This window comes from Hemibagrus wyckioides, linkage group LG17 (genome assembly GCF_019097595.1).
Source record: "Hemibagrus wyckioides isolate EC202008001 linkage group LG17, SWU_Hwy_1.0, whole genome shotgun sequence".
In the NCBI taxonomy this organism is placed as follows: Eukaryota; Metazoa; Chordata; class Actinopteri; order Siluriformes; family Bagridae; genus Hemibagrus; species Hemibagrus wyckioides.
In genome coordinates, this window is record NC_080726.1 from 5180849 (window position 1) to 5196140 (window position 15292).

Sequence of the window (15292 nt, forward strand, 5' to 3'; positions counted from 1 at the left end):
GTCACACGACTTTCACAGCTGTTCTCAAAATCTAATTCAGCTAAGTCAGCTGTCCAGTTTCAGATTTCTTTCCTTAGCTAACAAGATAGAACCTGATGTGGTCATCTGCCATGTATACCTTAGGTCTACATGAGCAGAAGGTTTAACATTATTATTGACCTGGTTTCTGCTAATCACAGTTAATAAAAGTAGCCATTTGACTTTCTTGTCAGCTTGTACATGTCTGGCTGTTCTCCTCTTGCATTTTTTATCAACACAGCATTTCCTAGAATTTTCACAATTCATAGAATTCCTAGCAAGTTTCCATTGCACCTTCAGATTTGTGGGTTTGATTCCTGCCTCTGCCCCGTGTGTTTGGAGCTTGCACACGTCTTCCTGTGCTTCATGGCTTTGCTCCAGTTTCCTCTACACTCCAGGGACATGTACTGTAGGCTGATTGGCATCTCTAAATTGACCATAATGTATGAACTGGTGTGTGATTGTGGCCTGTGATTGATATGGGCATCCCATCCAGGATGTGCCACAAGTCTCCTGGGATAGACTTCATGTTCCCTGTATCCCTGTGTAGAATAAGTGCTACAAAAAAAGCCTGACTGCTTAAAGTCTAGAGACTACTGTGTGTAAAAACCCCAGGAGATCTGCACAAGAAATACTGAAATACTCAAACAAGCAACCTGATTCTAAGCATGTCATGGTCAAGATCACATTTTCTGCATTCTGATGTTTAAAGTGAACGTTAAATGAAGCTCTTGACCTGTAGATGCTGGTTTGTGTATATATAAATACTGCACACACACACACACACTGCGGTTCATGACTTCTGCAAGAGTGAATTTATTTATGTATTATTATTTATTGTTAATGAGAGCACTATGGATTAAAGTGACCTGCTTTTTATAACTAATAACAAGCAGCAGTGCAGCGGAGGCTGATTTCCCCATAGCGTCTTCTCTAATCTGAGCTTTCTGGCCCATGTGAGGCAATAAACAAAATAAAGTTGTTTTGACCGGATATAAGGTCAGAGATAACAAAAGAAAAGCTTCGGTGAACAGCAGAAGGCAGGAGATATAAGCAAAGCCACTGAGATGGGTTTGTTTCTCAGAGCTTGTGCCAGCATTATAGATATGTGAGAGAGTCATAGAAAGAGAGAGAGGGAGAGAGGTGGAAATGTGGATTGAGGTGATATCTCTTCCACAGTGAAATTCAGTAGGGATGTAGGCTTAGGGACGGAGAGAGAGAGAGATTAGAGGAGAGGTCTCATTAGTTGCAGACTGTTTTGTAATGAGATTGAATGGCAGTTTAGAGGAATATTACATTTACCCTGCTGTTTATGAATGACAAATACTGATGGCCTCTTTTTCCCCCCTCCCTTCTTCTCTCTATAATTGATGTGCATATTTTCACGTCATCCTCGGTTTTTCAGCACTGCGATTTCCTAATACAGCCTCAGCAGCAGCAGCAGCTCCGGTTTTTGACTCTTGGCTCGACACACCACACACTAGCCGATATGAAATTAATATACAATCTGTTTAACGCTAATTCACGCAGCTATTCAATCAGATTTATTTGATTCACAGCAGTGAGAGCTTAAGCATCTATTTAGAGTGAAATTCTTTTATATTTGCACACTTCTACCTAGACAGAGCAAACTGTATGTGTTGGACATATTTAGGACTATTCATTATTAATCCACATATATTACAAAGACATTCAGAGACAGAGTCCAGGGAATCATGGGGGGCTCAAGTGGTTAAGGCTCTGGGATGTTATTCAGGGTTCAAGCATCATGGCTGACCCTGCGCTCTGACCCCAACCCTCCAAGGATGGGATGTGTGAAGAATGAATTTCACTCAGCTGTAATGTATATGTGATAAATAAGAGCTACTTAACTGATCATGGTAAAGTAAAGATAAAATTCTTTTGCTTCAGCAGAAATAAATATAAATCTAAATAAAAATAAATATAAATATAAATTTTATATATATATATATATATATAAAATTTAGATTTATATTTATTTTTATTTAGATTTATATTTATTTCTGCTGAAGCAAAAGAATTTTATCTTTACTTTACCATGATCATGATATATATATACCCCTCCAAATGGGGTGGCCCCTTCCTGTTCCAACATGACTGGGTTTTGGAATTCTTGACCATTTCTCTAGAAGCACATTTGTGATGTCAGGCACCGATGTCTGGCTCGCAGTCTCTGCTCTAATTCATCCTAAAAATGTTCTGTCAGGTTGAGGTCAGGACTCTGTGAAGTTCCTCCACACCAAACTCTCTCATCCATGTCTTTATGGACCTTGCTTTGGTCACTGGTGTGCAGTCATGTTGGAACAGGAAGGGGTCATCCCCAAACTGTTCCCATAAAGCTGGGAGCATGAAATTGTCCAAAATGTCTTGGTATGAAGCTGAAGCATTAAGAGTTCCTTTCACTGGAACTAAGGGGCCGAGTCCAACCCCTGAAAAACAACACCTGAATTCACTGATTTGGGGGGGTGTCCCAAAACCTTTGGCAATATATTGTGTATATTATCCTTTTCAGCAGAGAAAAAAAAATCTCCCTGAGACGATATGAGGAAGAAACCTTGAGATGAACCAGACTCCATCTGTGAGACACCAGAGAGTGTGATTATAAATAGCTGCCTAAATTTACATGATAGACTGGATTACGAAAAATATATCATATAGATAGTTTTTATAACCAGGGCATTTTGAACAGAATGAAAGTCAGCTATAATCAAACAAAAATGTGTCTGTCTGATGAAAGACTCAGATTAAAGGTGTTTATTGTTCATTTTAACTGCGGACGCATATTGTCATGTCGTCAGACCTTATCTCTGAGCTGTTGCTTAAACTTTAATTACTAGGAATATTTCTGTTTCAAAGTTGAAAGCAGCGGCGTCTGATATGATGTGTGGCACTATGCGTTTAATGAGCTGTAATCTTTTGTTTGTTGTATTTCTTTTTCTCTTGTACTGTTTTGTTATATTAGATCAAGTCATTGTTTCTTTTCCTGGCATCCTTTCCTCACTTAGGGTAGAAGGGATGCAAGGAGGCATAGATGTTGCAATAAGAAGCATCATCACAATCTCTCTGTCTCTCTCTCTCTCTCTCTCTCTCTCTCTCTCTCTCTTTGTCTCTCTCTCTGTCTCTCTCTCTCTCTCTCTCTCTCTCTGTGTTTCTCCCTTTCATGTTATCAGATCTGTTGGTGGACATGCTGGGAGTTCTGGCCAGCTACAGTATCACTGTGAAGGAGCTGAAGCTGCTCTTCAGTATGCTCAGAGGAGAGGGAGGATTGTGGGTAAGATCTGATTCTCTTCGGTCAGTTAGTGACAGTCTCACGGGTCAGAAGAGCAACCGGGCAACAGAATGAGTGCGGCTCGCGCTGATATCGACTTCCTGTCGGTGTCAGAGCGAGAGATATTGACAGAGCATCGATGCCGCTACTCGCTATAGTGAAGACGCCGACAGCTCAGCTATCTCTTACTAAACACAGTGGAAGGCTTCGTCAGGAAGACCAGAGTTGTTCCAGTGCAGATTAACACTCATATATAAACGTCCTTAAATTATTTACATTAAATATACATGCAAAAATATGCAAAACAAAGGTACAAAAAGGAGCGCAGAGTTTTGAACGAACCACAGAATAAAAGCCTTCTGTAAGAGAGTCAGAGTCAATAATGTCCTGTAGAGTCGTTGATTAGTTTCCTATAACCGTATGTCCTGATACTTATGACATTGTCCTCTTCCTCAGTACTTCCTCTTAAGAAAAAAAAAATAAGTAGACTTGTTATGGAGTCAAATGGGAGTCTCCAGAAAGTGTGCAGATTAACACTCTCAGAAATAAAGGTCCTTAAATTATTTACATGAAACGATTAAGGTTTCCAAGCAAAATATGCATAAAAAAGTACAAAATATTCAAAATAAATGTACAAAAAACAAAAAAAATGGCTAAAGGCCTGAAATGAGAGATCCGAGTTCCAGAGTTTTGGACCAACCACAGAATAAACTTTGTCTCAGTAGGACACCAGGGGGACGGGTAGTACTTGATTACAAGATCTCTGTGTTCTGTAGGAGAGTCAGAGTCAATAATGTCCTGTAGAGTACTTCAGTCTTAGAAAAAAAAAATAGGTAGAGTTTTTAGAGAGAGTCTCCAGAAGGTGTGCAGATTAACACTCTCAGAAATAAAGGTCCTTAGGTTATTTACACTAAACGATAAGGTTTTCCAAGCAAGAATATGCTAATTAAAAGTCCCCTTGACCTTACCGATGGTACAACCCCAGTGTCCACTGCAGTACCTTTATTTCTGGAAGTAAACGATTTTTCTGCCTTGCTATTAAGTCATGTACCTAGGGATACTAACGTGTATAGTTCCAGTAGTAATCACATGCTTGTTGTTAACCCTTCTGTGCTGTGTGTATTGTGTGCAGCCGAGACACGCAGTGAAGCTGCTTACTGTCCTGAATCAGATGCCACAGAGACACGGACCGGACGCTTTCTTCAACTTTCCGGGTCGTAGTGCTGCTGTAAGTCGAACGCAATCATCACTTACATTCTGTTACAGAAAAGTGCCTTATTTTTATCATATAAATATATATATATATATATATATATATATATATATATATATATATATATATATATATATATAGACCAGGCATAACATTATGACCACCTGTGTCCCCATCCCGTCATGCACTGTGTATTGTGACACCTTTCTATCAGAACCAGCATTAACTTCTTCAGCAATTTGATCAACAGTAGCTCGTCTGTTGGATCGGATCACACGGGTCAGCCTTCGCTCCCCATGTGCATCAGTGAGCCTTGACTGTCCATGACCCTGTCACCGGTTCACCACTGTTCCTTTCTTGGACCACTTTTGATAGATACTGACCACTGCAGACCGGGAACACCCCACAAGAGCTGCAGTTTTGGAGATGCTCTGATCCAGTGGTCTAGCCATCACAATCTGGCCCTTCATCAAACTCGCTCAAATCCTTACACTTGTCCATTTTTCCTGCTTCTAACATCAACTTTGAGGACAAAATGTTCATTTGCTGCCTAATATATCCCATCCACTAACAGGTGCCATGATGAGGAGATCATCAGTCTTATTCACTTCACCTCTCACTGGTCATAATGTTACTGTATGCCTGATAGGTGTAGACAAAACATTTATTTCAAATCAGTTTAGTTTTATTTGGACAGTGAACATTGTCATAAAGCAGTGTAAAGATACTCCCAAGGATGAGGATTTGGAACCCATGTTCAGATTTTTTAATATACACAGCAAACGATCCAAATCGTAATCCAAGCATGTAAAGGAGAGAACAAGTGGAAAAGATCAAAAAACAGAAAATCAACAAACACTGGCGACCAAAACCGAATCACAAAACACAACAATTGAACAACAATGAAACAGAGTGGGGTCATACACAGAATGGCAAACAATGGCAACATACAAGGCTTGGTACATCACAAAAGGAACAATATTTCGCACGGAAGCTGGAGTGCACACAGTTTTTATGTCTGTAAGAAATGTGAAAGTGGTCTTGACCTGGAAGTGACCTTGACAGGAAGTGCTAGAACTCGGGTGAGGGTTCCCTCTGGCGGTTTGGAGGGGGCATCGCAGGTTGGGATGTTACAAGCAGTTTTCTACAAATGTATAAAATGTTTAGTGTTAGTTTTATTGGTATTAGTTTTAGTGTTTACTTTCATATGAACTTCATATTAATCACCACCTTGGAGTGTGACATGAACAAAAAGACATGACAAATGCTGAACATGGACACAACAATATTCTGGGAAAACGTTTTTCCACCCCTTTGGATCGGTATTATTAAAGATACCAGCATTTTGTCATTTATATTAAACAGATATTTTTAATTCCATCCACATTTTAGATCTGGACATGCTGTATTTTCCTCATCTAGTTCTGAGTGTACTACATGTTGTACAGATTTGGTTAGAATGCAGCACTGGGTATAAAGTAAAGCATGCCTGAAAGGCGTGAGGCAGATATGAGCCGAAACATTTAAATTATGTGCGAAGCTCAAATTTGGAAGTATTGGAGACTTGAGACTGTTTTTGGCAGGAAGAAAAGAAAAAGTTTTGAAACATTTGAAGCAGGAGGTTATAAAGGTATGGTGTAGGGGGGGAGCGTAGGATAAAGCTTCGCAATATCGCAGAAGAGAAGAGCGACTTAGAAAAAGAATTTGTTCGAGAAGAGTGCAGAGTCGAATATGTTGATGCCGAGGTTAGTCAGGTTAGATTTGGATTTGGCTTGGTTTGCAAATAAATAAAAAAAACTCCATTAGAGTTTAGTGTTTAGATATTTAAAACTTTTGTTTCTGACTAGAAGAACACCTCCCTATCTCCAGTGAGTGTGACGTGGTAGGAACATCACTCCTCTGGATATGTTGTGTATCATCTGTCTGGTGGTTAAAACTAAAACTATGACAGTGACAAATATTTCTAATAACACAGACATTCTTAAACCATGAACAGGAGTGGACCAGCTGCAGAGCCTTGAGGAACACCCCGAGTAGCAAGATGATTTGTGTTTGTTGATAATAAAATTACATATGAAATGACTATTCCAGTATATCAGCTTCTGAGAGCTGTTCTGTCAGTTAAACAGAGAAGAAACTGTAAAATTTAAGGTCACAGGTTTCATGTAATGCTCAAGTTATGATTTTTTATTGCAATGGCTAATTTGTTTGTTTCAAGAAAATCTGAAGGATTGATCGGTGTATACACTCTTCAAAGTAAAGGTTCTATATGGAACGCTTTAATGGTTCTGTTGGGTGCTTCATACATAGAACACTATAAAGGCACCTGATTGAAGGCTTTATAGAACCCATTCTGGAGCCTCATATCAAGCCTAGAACCCAAACATGTCCTGTGTTTTCTGTGTGTATAATCACATGTCCTCTTTACACCAGGCGATTGCTTTACCTCCCATCGCCAAGTGGCCTTACCAGAACGGCTTCAGTCTCAACACGTGGTTCCGCATGGATCCCCTTAACAACATCAACGTGGACAAGGACAAGCCCTACCTTTACTGGTGAGTTGTTTACACATCTGCGTGATGATAAAAGACCCGAATAAACATAAAAGCCGAGAATATTTAAGAGGATTAAACGTTTTTGTTTCATCGTCAGACGTCGATGTCCTTAAATTCCCGCTTCCCTCCTGCACAGAATGAGCTTTGTTAATGGATTTAGATGATGTGCAGGATTAGTTAACATTAATGAGAAATAGGTCAGGGTTTACTGATTAAACGAATACGAGCGCGAATCCGTGGTGGGTGGAACGTTCTGGATTCAGAGGTGGATCTCCGCAGGGAGAGAGTATATTAATTGGAGGAGTGAAAGAATGCTCTGTGTAGAGACTTGTGGGTAATTAACGCCTACATAAATAGCCTGGGAGCTTTGTGTTTTATCAGCAGAAGTCCCAGGATGCATGAGGGAATGCTGTAGGGTGGAGAGAGGTGTGTGTGTGTGTGTGTGTGTGTGTGTGTGTGTGTGTGTGTGTGGTGGGGACTGGAGGGCATGTAGATTTAAAAGCTTTTGAAGTCAGAGAAAAAAATAAAAGAGAACGAAATAGAAAGGGAGGGGGAAAAAACGCTACATGTCGGATCTACTATCCATTCTGAAGTTCGCTAAAGAATTGCGTCATCGCTGTAACTTCATGTACGTAAAACTTCACACACAACCCCGTAAAGCTTCTGTACAAACCCATCTGTATTCATGCGCTCGACAAGCCGAAAGGTCCGGGCGGTGTCGATGTGCCGTGCTAATCTCGTTTCAGCACTGTCTCTCTCTTATATTGCAGCAATTTACAAAAAAACACAGAGGCCCCGAGCAGTGATCTCAGCCTGGAAAATCTCTGTAAACAAGTTTCCCAGAACCATTTCAGAATGCAAATCTGTTGATTACAATTTTATATTTGCAGTGCAATTTAATTAAGTCGTAGGTAAACGATTCCCAGCTTCAGTAATCGGTACCTGGCGTCCTGCGTGGTTTGAAGTTTTCTCAGTTTTGACATGTCTCGTCCGACTTATCTGCTCATTATCCCGCCCTTTAGGAGCCTCTGTCATGCTAGATTATGCTAAATTTTTAAGTAGATCTACATTCATAGACCTTAATGATCCATACCATCTTATACAGTATAAGAATTATACGTACTAGAAAATTATATCAGCGTACAGTAGCTCTTTAACAGACTGGGCATCCATACATCCATTTTCTCTACCCACTTTATTCCTAATTAGGTTCACAGGGATCTGCTGGAGCCTATCCCAGCACATACTGGGCGAAAGGCAGGGGTACACCCTGGACAGGCCACCAGTCGATCACAGGGCCACACATATAGACAGACAACCACACACTCACTCCTACGGGCAATTTAGAATGACCAATCCACCTAATGTACATGTTTTTGGACTGTGGGAGGAAACCAGAGTACCCGGAGTAAACCCAGACAGGCACGGGGAGAACATGCAAACTCCACACAGAAAGGCCCCTGCCTGTTCGAACCCAGGACCTTCTTGCTATGAGGCAACAGTGCTAACCACTAAGCAACCATGCTGCCCTAACAGACTGGACAATTCATAGCTAAATTCTAAAGCTAAGTCTAACAGAAATGGCAGCTAGCTGGATAGCTAGTCTATCAAGTGCGTTATAACTAGCATATAAATTCCTACACAGGGGCGCCCTGGATATAGTCATCATTCTTTTCTAATACAGTGTCTGAGTTAGCTGTGTTTACACCCTTGACAAGAAGTTTTCAGAGGCTGTGAGCTAGCGTTTGACTAACAGCTAAGGTGAATGTGTGTTGTGGTGGCGAGAGAGTGTATTTACAGTTGTCCCCAATTGTCAGGAGCTACTGGGACAGTTCCACCAGAGGGGGAGCTGGCAGGCAATTCATCATAGCCTGTTTTTATTTTTGCTGCATTCTCCACGTGTTTTGTGCCACGCCCTTCCTCACCTTGTTCCGCTTTCCCGCCATGTCACCTGTTCCCCATTTACCCTAATGCTTTATTCTATATATACCAGCCCTTTTGATCTCTGTCTTTGTCAGTCATTGTTTGTTGTTCGGTCAGACGCCGCTGTGTTTCCAGGTTCCCGTGTTATCGTTACGTTTTCTTTACTCACGTTGTATTTGTCCAGGGTTCTGTTTAAGTCTTGTTTTAGTTGTGTTATTAAAGCAGCGCTTTTATTTTAGCCTGCTTGTGGGTCTGATAAACTGCACGTGGGCGATCGCGACTAACACAGAGATCCGGGTTCGATCCCAGCTTCAGGCGGTGTCTCTTGAACGCTACACTGATTCTTAAAACGTTGCCTGTCATCCGTGTATGCTAATTAAACTGCCCAGTAAAAGCCATTATTTAGCTAAATAGTACCTAATTTCTCTAATAATTCACTTTACTAGCAAATTTTACCAATAGTATTATTCCAATTCTTTTATTTATAGAAAGCACTGTCTGTGTGAACAAACTTAGACAGCTGAAACTGACTTCCACAAGCACAAAAATCTGTTTATATTTTACAATAAAATCTTACCAAAAGTCAATAGTAATAATAATAATAATAAGACAGTAAGTATTATACTTACAGCTGAGTCACAGGGAGGCTCCAGAAAATGGATTAACTGTGTGTGTGTGTGTGTGTGTTATAGCTGATGTGAACTCGTATCATTATCAACAGGATCTTCTATAAATGGGTACATGAAAATTCTCCATTATTCTCTAATAAGTAATAAGTAATTGAGTCTTTGTCATCCTAATTACTGGAAGAAATCACATCAGGATGTGCTGTTGTAGGAAAATAATTCACAATAAGCATGATAACAGTAAGTCAGCTTCATCACTGCATTTCCTGTTGGTTATTTTCCTAAAACAGCACACCACCCAGGTTCTGCCATTTGTGGTACTGCGAATTTTCTGTCTGAGAAACATAGACATTTGATTAAAGACTTCGTGATCATTGGCTACTGTGAACATTTTCCACACACACATGCGAGAGCTTTGGACCAGATTCACTGCAGGTTTATTTTTTAGCAACACTTGCCGCAGCTTCCTGTTGTTTTGGCAGTTTACAGTAGATCCTGTGTGCAATGTTTTGATGAAAACGTGTAGAAGGCGACTGCGAGTCCACAGCAGGAGGGTTTGATGAATGTTGCACACTTAGCCAGAGACGACTGCGCCAGGTTCAGTGCTTAGCAGCCGTCTAAAGTGCAGATCAGTCGGGAGTCTGTGTTATTTAAGATGCTGTTTCTGTGTGCCAATTACAACGTAGTCCCTCAGAAATATAGGCCTGCAATTGCCAGGCAGCACAAGAAGCGAAAACGTTTGTCATTTTCTCAGGCCAGCATACCGAAGATAAAAAGAGCGACTGTAATTTCTTTCTTTCTTTATTTATTTAATTATTAGTACTTTTCTAGTTAGCAAACTGAACAAGCACACTGTAAGCCAGACTGGTTTGACTAAAATGGCTATTTATTTTATTTTATTTTATTTTATTTTATTTTATTTTATTTTATTTTATTTTATTTTATTTTATTTTATTTTATTTATTTATTTATTTATATGATATCTCTTAATGATTGACTTTCATGACCTATTGACAAGCTATTAAAAATATTAAGTAATATTTATTTGCTGTATGTAAAATAATTTAATTCAATTTAATTTAATTTAATTTAATTTTTTATAGTTATTTATTTATTTTATTTAGGTTCATTGTGTAATTATAAATGAATTCTTGTTGTTGTCTCTTAAAATATTTTGATTTTTATGACCTACATTATGATTTGCAGTAAAATCTATCAAAAATATTAAGCAGTATCCATTTGCTGTACATGAAATGAGTGATTTGTATTTTCTTTATTCCAAAGTAGCAAATTGGCAAGAGACTGAACAAGCACCTGTGTGCCTTCTGTGGTTAGAAATAGCCAGAACGTTCTAGAGCCAGTTTAGTGATGTGAGACGAGAAGGACAGTTTACTGTCCACGGTTATCCCAAGGTTGTGTCCAGTGGCAGATGGCGAGGTCTGAGAATTCTTCAGGGAGATCACAAGCTCTTGACATGGTAATGTGCCTCCGAGGATGAACAGCAGTTCAGTTTACCTGGGAAGTTTTGGCTGATGAGCTGCCATCCTTAAAGACAGGTGTGCCAGACACTGGGAATCTGTAGCATGTGGGAGAGCATTGGAGACTCTACATGGAGCAGATGCGGATCTCCTGCATGACCCATAATATTCCCGTCCCTCCTGTTAGGAAGCAAACCTTTGTCATGACATGTCATAAATTCCAAGTCTCAGGAGGATGGACAGGGGAATCTTGTGATTTATTAAGGGGAAAGCTGTTGAAAGGTCGTGGAGGACGAGGACTGATGACAGTTCAGTTGATCTAGTGGCATGAAACTTCTCAGTAACGACCAAAAGAGCAGTTTCTGTGGAGGTCCTCAGTTTTTGCTAACTCTAACCCATGTACATCAATTGGCCAATATAAATAAATAAAAAATAAATAAAATAAATAAATAAAATACAATAAAATTAAATAGGTGCAATAAAATAAAATTATCTGTATAAAAATAGAATTATCTGTACAAGCTGAGTGAAAAACTATATAAAAATTAAATAATTAAAAACAAAACCTGAGACTCCATCCATCCATCCATAGACAGACAGACAGACAGACAGACAGACAGACAGACAGACAGACAGACAGATAGATAGATAGATAGATAGATAGATAGATAGATAGATAGATAGATAGATAGATAGATAGATAGATAGATAATCATCTCCTTCCATTTATTTATTATTAGACTATTATTGATTATGTGGCACTTCTCCTTAGTTAGAGGTGTCTGACCAATCAGATTCAGGAATTTAACAGTGCTGTGGTACAAATATAGATCAATTATGCCATGTTTGAGTTTGGATATTTAAATATATATTTCTGTTTTCTGTTGTTCAATTGTCTTTTTTCATTTTTGTAAATATTGATTGAAAAATCCTGGCTTATAGATTTTTTTTAAAAATAATTTCAGCAAATCTCGATATTGGCATACATACCTGTAGGTGTTTCTTTTTAATACTTTATATTTTATCTGAATAAACAGTGCCTATGTAAATGTTTACTTCTGACATTTTGTGCCTCAGTGTCGAATCGTACAGGAACTGCAATGCATGGAAGGATTGATTATTTTTCCCTGTGCTAATATCCAGCATATAAAACTCTTAAGCCTGGTCAAACAGGCTGTTTGCTCTGTGGAGCATGAATCACTGAGATAGAGTAAATTGAATGCATTTTGGCACTGGAGCTTAAAGACGCATATATTAGCATTTGAAAATGGAGAGATTGGGAATTCCAGCAGCAGCAGCAACAGCGGACATGATCAATGATTTAAAGACACGTGGCTGATGTAGTGAAAAGGTGTGGGCGCTTTACCCTGGGGCTTTTCCAAATCATTAGCAATCTAATTATTTTGACTTTTACAGATAATGTTGCTCTCAGCGGTAATCTTGTGCAAACTGACATTGTTGCAATTTAATGAAGGTTTCACATAAGGTGGTATTTCTCTCTCTCTCTCTCTCTCTCTCTAGCTTTCGGACATGTAAAGGTGTTGGTTATTCAGCTCATTTTGTGGGTAACTGCTTGATCGTGACATCACTCAAATCCAAAGGAAAAGGCTTCCAGCACTGCGTGAAGTACGACTTCCAGCCGAGGAAGGTAAATATTTGTCTGAAAGCTTGCAGTCATTTTAGTTAGTAAAATTATGTATTTCTGGTAGTAGTGGGTAAAAGCAACTGGGGTTGAATGCTAATGTCACACGATGGGATTTATACACACACACACACATATATATATATATATATATATATATATTGTGGAAAAAGACCAAGATATATATATATACACTATATTGCCAAAAGTATTCGCTCACCTGCCTTGACTCGCATATGAACTTAAGTGACATCCCATTCCTAATCCATAGGGTTCAATATGACGTCGGTCCACCCTTTGCAGCTATAACAGCTTCAACTCTTCTGGGAAGGCTGTCCACAAGGTTTAGGAGTGTGTTTATGGGAATTTTTGACCATTCTTCCAGAAGCGCATTTGTGAGGTCACACACTGATGTTGGATGAGAAGGCCTGGCTCTCAGTCTCCACTCTAATTCATCCCAAAGGTGTTCTATCGGTTGAGGTCAGGACTCTGTGCAGGCCAGTCAAGTTCATCCACACCAGACTCTGTCATCCATGTCTTTATGGACCTTGCTTTGTGCACTGGTGCACAGTCATGTTGGAAGAGGAAGGGGCCAGCTCCAAACTGTTCCCACAAAGTTGGGAGCATGGAATTGTCCAAAATGTCTTGGTATGCTGAAGCATTCAGAGTTCCTTTCACTGGAACCAACGGGCCAAGCCCAGCTCCTGAAAAACAACCCCACACCATAATCCCCCCTCCACCAAACTTTACACTTGGCAAAATGCAGTCAGACAAGTACCGTTCTCCTGGCAACCGCCAAACCCAGACTCGTCCATCAGATTGCCAGATGGAGAAGCGCGATTCATCACTCCAGAGAACGTGTCTCCACTGCTCTAGAGTCCAGTGGCGGCGTGCTTTACACCACTGCATCCGACGCTTTGCATTGCACTTGGTGATGTATGGCTTGGATGCAGCTGCTCGGCCATGGAAACCCATTCCATGAAGCTCTCTGCGCACTGTTCTTGAGCTAATCTGAAGGCCACATGAAGTTTGGAGGTCTGTAGCGATTGACTCTGCAGAAAGTTGGCGACCTCTTCGCACTATGCACCTCAGCATCCGCTGACCCCGCTCCGTCAGTTTACGTGGCCTACCACTTCGTGGCTGAGTTGCTGTCGTTCCCAAACACTTCCACGTTCTTATAATACAGCTGACAGTTGACTGTGGAATATTTAGGAGCGAGGAAATTTCACGACTGGATTTGTTGCACAGGTGGCATCCTATCACAGTTCCACGCTGGAATTCACTGAGCTCCTGAGAGCGACCCATTCTTTCACAAATGTTTGTAAAAACAGTCTGCATGCCTAGGTGCTTGATTTTATACACCTGTGGCCATGGAAGTGATTGGAACACCTGATTCTGATTATTTGGATGGGTGAGCGAATACTTTTGGCAATATAGTGTATATATATATATATATATATATATATATATATATATATATATATATATATATATATATATATGTGTGTGTGTGTGTGTGTGTGTGTGTGTGTGTGTGTGTGTGTTGGTCTTTTTCCACAAGGTTTAGCATCTTATAGAAAGGTCATGATATAATTGACAATCCTAACAAACATTATGTTGAAGTAGTTTGACAGTTTGAACAGTTAAGATTAAGATGTAGTGACTACAAAATAAAAGTCCCGGTCAAGTTCTGTTTTATATGCTGCATATAATGGGTTTATGGTGGAAGCCATATTGTTCAACTAGTTCTAAATATTCAGAGATTCATCTGATAATTAAAGCTAGGTCTGTTCACGTAGCAATATATTGGCTAGACTCTTATTAGATGTTTATTCCAGTAAAAAGATTGCATTCATTATTTAAGTCTTGGATATAATGTACATCCACAAATCTGAATAATCTGAAATGGGGAGCTCAGAGTTAATCATGTGTGTAACTCGTCTCTTGAATATGATGACCCCCCCCACATACTTTTTTAAACTTTCTGCACATAAAACTTTCGAACTGTCCAACTGGTTTTTCTCCAGTGAAATAAAGGCCAATTCACTAGGTCAGCCCTTTGAATCATACTGGGCCCCATCGGGGTCTTTTGGTCAAATGAACGTTATGAACATTTTAATATATGACCCAAAGTGAATAGATCCTCTCAGTGGTCTTTGGAAGTGATTAAAAGTAAATTTAATGGACATGATTAAGACCAATGCGATGCCCTTTTAAACCCACTGGATTTATTTGAAATATGCATGCTTATATTAAGTTTTTGATCCATCACTTAGCTTGGCTTGGCTTCCATTCAGTTCAAGCTTGATATTTTTATTTTAATGGTTAGATCTATACACGATCGCAGAGTGACATTGGATGACATGTAAAAGTGGATCTGGGCATCAAATCAAAATTGGCTTCATCCAAAAACATTTTTCTGCTGTCATTCAAAAGGTAAAACTAATTACATAAATATATATTTTGAGCAATAGATTCTTGAGGAAGAAAATAAATAACTAGAAATGAAATGTCTGGTGAATCTATATATATATATATATATATATAT

At 39.4% G+C, this 15292-nt stretch overlaps 1 protein-coding gene across 1 annotated transcript in view; it reads left to right on the forward strand.

Annotated features, from left to right (window-relative positions):
- nbeab (neurobeachin b) overlaps positions 1-15292 on the forward strand; it is a 451655-nt gene that overhangs the window by 113980 nt on the left and 322383 nt on the right. The window contains exons 3-6 of the mRNA XM_058413684.1: positions 3210-3310; positions 4440-4535; positions 6954-7075; positions 12624-12750. Coding sequence (XP_058269667.1) covers positions 3210-3310; positions 4440-4535; positions 6954-7075; positions 12624-12750 — 446 coding nt within the window. The remainder of the gene's footprint in view (positions 1-3209; positions 3311-4439; positions 4536-6953; positions 7076-12623; positions 12751-15292) is intronic.